General features: G+C 38.7%; 2 protein-coding genes across 2 annotated transcripts; one reads left to right on the top strand and one right to left on the bottom strand.

Annotated features, from left to right (window-relative positions):
• Window positions 1–222: 222 nt before the first annotated feature.
• On the bottom strand, window positions 223–1203 carry LOC109167498 (E3 ubiquitin-protein ligase PUB23-like). Its single transcript, XM_019316520.1, has 2 exons — window positions 1077–1203; window positions 223–974 (listed from the first exon to the last, which is right to left on the bottom strand). The coding sequence occupies exons 1-2, from the start codon at window positions 1201–1203 to the stop codon at window positions 223–225; spliced, it is 879 nt and encodes a 292-aa protein (XP_019172065.1).
• A 1306-nt stretch (window positions 1204–2509) lies between these two features.
• Window positions 2510–6008, top strand: LOC109167691 (cysteine-rich receptor-like protein kinase 2). The gene is made up of 8 exons (XM_019316782.1): window positions 2510–2956; window positions 3710–4113; window positions 4192–4314; window positions 4420–4547; window positions 4650–4860; window positions 4960–5191; window positions 5299–5452; window positions 5537–6008. Exons 1-8 carry the CDS (start codon window positions 2598–2600, stop codon window positions 5762–5764), a joined length of 1839 nt encoding a protein of 612 aa, XP_019172327.1. The 5' UTR covers window positions 2510–2597; the 3' UTR covers window positions 5765–6008.
• The last annotated feature ends 3763 nt before the right edge of the window (window positions 6009–9771 follow it).

The following is a 9771-nucleotide window of genomic DNA, read 5'->3' as shown; positions in this document are numbered from 1 at the left end:
AAAAATACCCAGATGGTCATTGCCTGAAATTAAAGACTGCTTGGAAGAGGCGGGATTTCGCTGTGTCTACTTTTGGATGCGACAAATGCCAGACAGTGAAGATATCAAAAGCACATATGAATTTTCTGCAGGACAAGACATAAAATATGAAGATGTCACTAGCTTCCAACAACAGGATTCATGGAATGCATACATTGTAGGTGTTGCATGAAGTTATCATTGTCACTCAACATAGCAGAGAAGCTGAATACGGAGTAATTCTTTACAAGCATAAAAATATTTTTTTTTCCATTCCTTAGCATGCAATTTGAGAATCTCAGCAGCTCTCTCCTTGTTCTTCCCAACCCCACAATCCACTTGTATAACCAAACACAGCTTCGCCCCCATTCCCAGCTGCAACATCTCTTGCACCACACTGGGAGAAGCAGAGAACTTGGCGATGGAGTACAAGATCCTCAGACCTCTCTCATTCGCCACCTGCGACACCCTCAGGATTTTTCTCGACACCACCGCCAGCCCCACCGCGTGCTTCAGCAGCTCCGCCCGCCCCTCCGCGCACCGGCAAAGCTGCTCCAGTACGCTCAGAATCCACTCGCAATATCGTTTCTCGTTCGTGTCCAGCAGTAGATCGATCAGCACGGTCGCCGCCCCGGCCTCCGCCGCCTTGATCCGGTTCCTCCCTCTCTGGCAAACGTTGGCCAGTAGGTGCAGCGCAGATTTGGAGGCCTTGCGGGAGAAATTGTCTCGCAAGATTTGGACAACTTGGTGGAAAAAGGAGGGGTTTAAGTTTGTCGTGAGCTGTGATAACGTAGGGTTTAAGGTTGTGGTTTCGAGCATTGATTTGAGAAGCACCACTGCATTTCCAGCGTCGACTTGGCTTGCCGGAGGAGCTTTAGGATGTGAGACTTGGTCACCGGAGACTTTGGGGTGGGGAAGTGCTCGACGCCGTGGGAGGCGTGGAGGGTGCACCACGACTGGATGACTCGCCGGAGAGTGACGTTTGGGGTCAACAACTCATCATCGGAGGTGAAGCTGACGTCGGCGACGATGGAATGAAGAAGAAGGCGTGAAAAGACCAAAATGCCCAGGACAAATCGGAGCTTTCGCCTGAGACTTGATGGAATACGGCCATAGGGACTGATTTGACGAAAAACAAGTATTTTCGGGGACTAAATCAATGAATACGTGATTCGGGGGCAACATTGACAAGTCGCGAATAAGTGAGAGACCAAATCGTTGATTCACCCTTTTTTTTTTTTTAATTCAACTAATCCTTATGTAGCATTGATTTCTTTCAAAAAAAAATGTAGCATTCATTATAATTAATGCTGGATGATTATTAAAATGTTCATATGGTGCATTTATTGTTGGTTATAACCAGCTCGTTTGTTTTATTGAAAAATATTTGAACAGAAATGAAATTGGAATTCCATGAAAAATAAATTTCAAGAAAATGGATTCCATTGTTTGGTTGGTAGAAAAGAAATTACTGAGAATATGAATTTTATTGTTTGGTTGGATTTGGAATGGTAACGAATAATGAGTATAATGACAAATATAATCATATACACAACAACAATAATAATATAATAATAATAAGAGTAATTAATAAAGTATGGTGAGGACAAAATTATCATACTAATTTTTCATGAAAAACTTTTTCCAATAAAAAATGTTTTCCATCCAACCACCATTTTTCTCCACTTTCAAAAAAACATTTTACATCCAACCAAGTAATGAAATTCATTTTCTTAAAATTTATTTTTCATATAGAATTCTAATTTCATTCTTCTTCATATATTTTTAGAGAACTAAACGGGCAGTAGAACTTCTTAACGTGGGTTGTAATCAAATTTAGAGTGCAGCCATCATTTATATATATATATATATATATATATATATATATATATATAGATTAGTTTACGCTCCCAAGTAAAAGATGAGGTTAGATTTGAGTCGTTGATCAAATCTAGATCAACGGTTAAAATCCATAAAAATTTTATGCTTAGTTTTATTAATTTTTTTGGTCAAATGTTTAGTAGGATATTAATAATAATAATAAAATAAAAAATAAAAAATACACATGGCATCCTAATTATTACAAACTTGTTAGTAACCTACTAAAAATGCTAATTTCAATTTTTTTTTTTTTTTTGCAGATTCATAGATCAATTTGGAGCTTATTCGAGTTCGGTGATTTAATTGCTATCTTCTAAAAATTCAACGACTTATTTGTTCCTTTTTCCTAACAAAATATGGTAACATAATCTTCGATGTGGGCGAATATGAAAATTTTGAAGATTGGAGGATAAAGTTGAGCATAAAAAAAATTCCTCATGCTCATCATTTAAGATTTTACTTGGAAGACAATGTTGAAGAAGAGAGAATGTTCCTTGAAGTAGCTAGATCAATGCAAGATATTTGTGGAGAATATTATAGTGCAGATTATAATGTTGACGAAGTCAACTCAGAAGTGGCTAAAGGTGATCCTATATATATTAACCAGGCCACTTATATTTTATGAGCGCAGCCTTGCTATATTCTGTATTTCAATTCCCCTCCGATCCTTCAGTCTACTATACATACAGTGTTCACATATGGGTGTGTGGTGGTGGTTTGCGGTGGTGATGCTGGTGGCATCAGCATCAGAACCTGCGTTGTCCAACCCACAAATCAACCAACTAGACATGGGTTGCAGCACGTACAACGTTAGCGATGTACCACGTTTCTTCAGGGAAATCAACGCCAGCTTTGCCGATCTTGAAAACCAGTTATCCACCGGCGACGACGGCAAACGCTTTGCCATCACTCAGCAGCCAGTCTATACAATGATACAGTGTAGAAACTACCTTTCCAAGGCCGACTGTCTCGCCTGTTTCAGTGCTGCCGTGTCCCTATCCCGAATGTGCTCCATCGCCACCGGTGCTCGGGTCATATTTGATGGCTGCTTCCTCAGGTGAGTTATATATATTAATTCGAGTTAATTACCGAAATGGTTCCTTGACTATAGCGAAATTATCAATTTAGTCCTCCGTTTGTTTGATCGTTAGTCAACCGTTAACTTGGAACCAAATTAGTAATTTGCTATAGTTAATGGACCATTTTGATAATTAACTTTAAGGGTGGACAATTTGGTTCAGTTTTCTCGAACCGAATTGTACCAAACTAGTTAATTATTCGGTAATATCCCGAACAATCGAACATTAATAGATTCTTGTATACCGAACGGTTCAGTAAAAACTCGAACCGAACTGAATTATTTGGTTCAGTTCAATTTTGTATCGAACAATTCGGATCGATTTTTTTATCGAACCGTTCAGTATACAAGAATTCAATACCGTTTGGTTGTTCAGTATATTACTGAACCAAACTAGTTCGGTTCGGTTCAGTACAGTTCGATTTGAGAAAACTAAACCGAATTGCCCACCACTAAAGTTAATTATCAAAATGGTCCTTTGGCTATAGTGAAATTACCAATTTGGTCCCAAGTTAACGGTTGACTAACGGTCAAACAAACGGAGGACCAAATTGGTTAAAAAATTTAAAGTTGAAGGACTTAATTGGTGAAGAAAATAGTCAAAGACTAAATTGGTAATTTCGCTATAGTCAAAGAACCATTTAGGATTAACTCTATAGATTCTGTTTGACAGAACTTATTTAGGAGCTTATAATTTATTTTAAGTTGGCTGGTGCTGTTTGTTTTGTACAGATACGAGTCCAATCTCTTCTACAATAAGATTACAGATGAAGGGAACCATCCAATTTGTGGGAAACGAACTGGGAGTAAACAAGATGCTTTCAATACTACAGCACAACTACTACTAAACGACCTTGTAGTTGCAACCCCTCGAATTACTAGCTTTTTCGCTGCAGCGAAGCAGGAGGTCTCCGGTGGCGGTGCCACCGTCTATGCGGTGGCGCAGTGTATTCAAACAATCACCCCAAGCGGCTGTCAGGCATGTTTGGAATTAGCTCAGAGTAACATACAAGGTTGTTTGGGAAAATCTGCAGCTGCAAGGGCTGTTGACATTGGCTGCTTCTTGAGATACTCAGACAAACATTTTTTTGCCATTAACCAGACCACTAACCTAGCACCCTTCCTAGTACAAGGAGGTATAAAATTCAATCTGTTCTCTTCATGTTTCTTAAATTATGCATGCCCTTCCTGTAACATTATATTATCTTCTCCAGGGAGTTCAGGGAAGAAGAAATATATTATTGGGGGTGTTGCCGGTGGTGTAGGAATCGCTTTGGTATTAGCAGCCATTGTCCTTTTGCATCAACAATCAAAACAGTCAAAGGCAACAAGAAGAGGTAGTGATCATATCCAATAATCTTATTGATATATATAGAAGTTTCAGTACTGTTATTAGTTTCATTAAAATTGTTAACTTATGGGCTGTCTTCTTCGATCTATAGGCGATATTTTGGTGGCAACTCAGTTGAGAGGTCCGGAGAACTACAGATATAAAGATTTGAAAGCTGCAACCAAAAATTTCAGCGAAGAAAATAAACTTGGCGAAGGAGGTTTTGGTGATGTATACAAGGTGATTTTACTCGTTTTACTATTTTCTTCAGGGCAACAATTTCAGAATGAATAACGAAATTAATAAAGCCACTACTCTTCTATGACTGAATTGAATATCCAGGGCACACTAAAGAACGGGGATGCGATTGCGGTTAAGAAACTAGCAATGGTTTCCAGTACAGCAAAAGCAGACTTCGATACTGAAGTCCGACTTATTACAAACGTCCATCATCGCAATCTCATTCGCCTATTGGGATGTTCTGCTAAAGGAGAAGAGCTGCTACTGGTTTATGAATACATGGCAAATACCAGCCTTGACAGATACATATATGGTAAGCTGCTGGGATATGATATAAACTTTTAGTATACTTACACAAAATGCTAGCTGGGATATAAACTTACTTTATTTTCCCATTTTTAATGATTGGCAGGTGACAAACAAGGGATACTGAACTGGAAGCAAAGGGTTGATATAATATTTGGAACAGCTAGGGGGCTTGCCTATCTGCATGACCAGTTCCATGTATGCATCATACACAGAGACATTAAATCCAGCAATATATTACTAGATGATGCGTTCCAGCCAAAAATAGCTGATTTTGGTTTGGCAAGGCTTTTACCTGAAAGTAAGAGTCATCTTACCACTAAATTTGCAGGGACTATGTAAGCCTATACTAACACCCTTATTTAGATCTTTTTCCACGTTTTTCTTCAATTCCCACAAATTTTCACTAGACTAAATGACAACTTTTTTGGTGCTGCTACAACAGGGGATATACAGCGCCCGAATATGCAATTCATGGTCATTTATCAGAGAAAGTTGACATTTACAGTTTTGGCATACTCATCCTAGAGATCATTAGTGGGCGAAGGTGCAGTGACATACGAGTTGAACCTGTAACTGATGAGTATCTGCTTGAACAGGTAATTTAATTTCCTGTTCAACAATAATGTCTATATCTTGATGTTTTCAACCATATATTTGACTTGTGGCATAATTTTACATAGGCATGGAAACTGTACGAGAATGAGGACTATCTAGGACTGGTGGATAAAAATTTAGACCCGAATGAGTGTAATGCAGAGGAAGTGAAGAGAATGTTGGAGATTGCATTGGTGTGCACCCAATCACCCCCGAATCTTAGGCCAAACATGTCAGAAGTGGTGATCATGCTTTCAACTCATCTTCCGATCATTCAAAAACCCACCAAACAGGTCAACAACGACGATCAGTGACGTCGATAAGCCACTACAGCTTCATCGACTCCTCATGCCACCGCTTCATTTTATATATGCTTTCTCAGGCCGCTAGGCTTTTTGTGAAATCTGTTTTTTGTTTTTAAATTTATCTCGTTCGAGAAGGTGTTGGGATACAAGTTTGCAAATGTATGTTTGAAGAATTATACAGTAATAAGGTACTTAAGTTTTCAAAGGTGGCTATAAAAACTTAAATAATATTTTGAAAAGAAGTTCAAATTAATCACCTAAGTGAAAGTAAAAGTATAATTAGATATCGAACTAAAAAAAAAATTTGACTTGTTCTTTTTTGAATAAGAAGGTAAACCCCTTCTTTCGAGTGTGAGTAAACTCCGCCTTGTGACCCTAGCCAGTAAAGGATCACAAGGAGGTAAACCAGCCTAGGTTACCCATAGCTGATCGACTCAAACCAAGAAGGCAAGGATTCGAACTCGTGACCTTGTGGTTACAAGTGTAAATCACTTGCTATCTTGACTGAGGTTACCCTCTAAATTTGACTTGTTCTTTCGGTTATGGCTGACGTACATTCATCTTATTAAAGTAAATTATTTTTTTAATTTATTTTAATAATTTTAAATAAAACATTTTTAAAAAGCCCCCACACCCTCTCCCTCTTCGTCTCCCTTTTTGGCCATAGACAGAGTTTTTTTGGCCTTCGGCCGGGAGACAAAGCATTTTCTTCATCTCTGGTGGGAGACGAAGAACTTTCTATTTTTGGCCAGAGACAAAGACGAGGAGGGGATATGTTGTTCTTTTTTTTTTTTTTTTTTTTTTTTTAAATAATTGTTTAATAAGGTAACCAAACTGTCAACATAATCATTGGAACATGTTAAATTTGGTCAAATTTTTTAATTTTAGACCATTCAAGTGCCTTTTTAAGAAAGAGTTTTGAAAGTCACATAACGTTGGAATTTAAGGACAAGTTGCCACTTGCAAGTAGCTATTAGACACAAACCAAACTTGTCAAATCTAGGCCAAATATTTTATTCCCAACTGAGAGATTTGAATTTGTTTCCCTCCAACAAACAAATCTGAAACACAACTATAAATAGGAGGAATGCTAAAAGAAGATACACAGAAGATAAAAAAGATAAGAGTTAATTCCAGCAATGGTCCTCCGACTATTGTGATTTTCCAAAATTGGTTCTCGTCTTTTAATTTGAACAAAAATAAACCATTGACTATCATATTTGTTCCAGTATTAGTCCTTCCGTCAATATGGCGTTAGACAACCATTAAGTGAAGGGGTAAAAGTGTATTTTCCATAGATATGTATCTTCTTGTCCTTCAAGTCGACGGGTTCAATATCCAAATTCTAAACTCCCCAATATCCCTTGTACACAACATTTAAAATATTCAGCTCATATACCCATTGTCCAGGCGTCCAGCTATGCCCCATGCCCCCATGTATAAATACTCCCCAACATTTTATTATCCTTTCTCCGACCTTCATCCCAGTTTTATCTCCGGTAACAGACTCGTTCATTTGCGGAGGAGTTCCGGCGACGGTAGGCACAATGCTTTTCCGGGTAGGGATATTCTTATCCTGCTCTTGCTCTCAACTCAATTTGCTGTCATGCCGTTGTTTCCAGCATAGATCTGGGATCTGAATCCATGAAAGTCGTCGTGGTCAACTTGAAACCGGGGCAACCGCCAATCTCGATTGCCATCAATGAGATGTAGAAGCGCAAAAGTTCGTCGTTAGTCGCATTCCATTCGGGGGCAAGGCTAATCGGCGAGGAAGCATCGAGTCTCCTCGCGCGCTACCCGGACAAGGTTTATTCCCATCTTCGAGAACTCATCGCTAAACCCTAAGATCAAGTCGTCAAATCCCTAGACTCCCTGTATTTGAATTATGACAGTTTTTTCAGAGGAGACGAGGAATGTCTCGGCTTTTCGTACCGAGAACGAGAATTTCACGGCAGAGGAGCTGGTGGCATGGTGTTGTAGTACGCGATTGGGCTCGCGGAGACGCACGTGTGGGGCAGTTCAGTGAAGGATGCAGTAATAACAGTGCCCCCATACATGGGCGTCGCAAAGAGAAATGCTCACTTGAAGATGAAGATCGAGCTTTCACTAGTATACCTTGTAAGATTTTCCCTAATAATATATATTATATATTATATATTAGGGCCTTAATTAAGTGGTGCAAGTTGACTAGGCTTATTAAGTGGTCTGGTTGGACTTAATAACTAGTAGTTGTTAGTCAACCAGACTCTGTGCCTAATATAATCCTGGATTGATGGGATACAGGATGATTGATGTTAGCACATTCAGTTACGGTACTCAGACTGCTCAGTAGATACCAATACACCATCTAGGGTTCTGAGTCAGGTCTGAGACAAAACATGGCTGACGGTCTACCGTTAAGAGGCAACACAACAGGAACATCAACTATGGCTGGAGATCAACACGACTACGCTTCCGCTATCATACGAGGTCAGGTTTCTCGTATACTATGGTTCATATAGTTAGACTATTGTATATCTAACATTTGGTATCAAGAGCCTTTATAATCTCTGCCTGGTTTGATTGTTTTGCCCAAACAATATTATGATAAATTTTCATATACATTGAGTTTCTGTATACGTTCATCTACCTAGCCTTTAATTACAATCATTTAGTATTCAAAATATGCATATAAAAATATATTGTTTGATATAATTGAGCAAACTGATTATCAAACTGATTATGTATATTTTGGAATTTGGATATACTATTTGTAATTAATTTAGGATGGTTAGGATTAATTTTAGTTGTTTTGAGCTACTGATTCAATCAACATTAAGAATTACGGAGTATTTTAATATTAATATTTCGCATCTTGTGCCTGGAATTGTTTGCGAGCCGGTAATATGCTTCGCCGGTAAATTTGGGACCATCGACACCGGCGGCTACTACGAGATGGTTGGAGTGACGGCGGTAAATTTCGCTGTTCTCCCTTCGGAGGAGCCATCACTGTTGCGCCGATTCTTCTGGTGACGATGACGACGGTGCGAGATGGACTTGCAGGCGGCGGTTGTTGGCGCTGCGCAGAGGAGGGACGACGGAGGCGAGGCTGGGTTTTCCCGTCAACGTCGCTGCTTGTTCTTCTTCATCAGGCGACGCCGGCGACGGGCTGCCGCTCTCCATCTCCGTGCTGCTGTTGTGTTCATCGGCCGGCGGAGGTGTCGCGAACAGGGGCGAACGGCGGTGTGTCGCGGCGAGGAGAGATGCCGGAGGCGGGATGGTTTCCGGCGTTGTCACTGTCCTCTTCCCTCCTTCAGGCGGCACTGGTTCCCTTGCTGTTGGCGGCACTGTTTGATTGGCTATGCTGAGGAAGAAAGGTCGGCATGGAAAACTGATGCAGTGTGCGGGTTCCTGGTATGCCACTTTCTAATTTTTTCCCTTATTTACCATATTTTATTTGCTTCATTTAATATTATACATATTAATTATGGTAATGGTAATTATTTAGTTTCAAATTATCATATTTATATTATCTTAATTAATATTGTATATTATTTTGGCAAATGGTAAATGTATGGTAATTGCTTGTTTTGTAATATTGATGCCCTTTAGTTTTTACTTATTTTTGGCATTAAATTTATAATTAAATTATTATTCAACTTTTGGCAAATATTAAGATTTAAATTTGCTATTTGAATTTTAATTTAATATTGAGGTTATATTTAATTGCCTGAAGTATTGCAATTTATTTAGTATATATGGGTTAATAATGTATTAATTTGCACATCCAAGCATGCTACGTATATTTATAAATTATTGTTATAATTATACATTCATAATAGCATGCATTAAAGTTGGATTTAGCATATTATTAATTCATAAATTCATTATTAATTATCACTCAATTTTGGATCCTTAGGCTAATTTTGGACATTATAGCCTATTAAGGTAGCTTGTTTTGGTTTCCCGTTAATTTTGAGCACATTTAGTTTTATGTGTTTCTGGGACTTTACAACCTATCTTGAACAAGATATTTG

This window comes from Ipomoea nil, unplaced genomic scaffold (genome assembly GCF_001879475.1).
Source record: "Ipomoea nil cultivar Tokyo-kokei standard unplaced genomic scaffold, Asagao_1.1 scaffold3169, whole genome shotgun sequence".
In the NCBI taxonomy this organism is placed as follows: Eukaryota; Viridiplantae; Streptophyta; class Magnoliopsida; order Solanales; family Convolvulaceae; genus Ipomoea; species Ipomoea nil.
The sequence above is the reverse complement of the archived record's forward strand: the minus strand, read 5'-3'. Positions and strand labels throughout refer to the sequence as shown.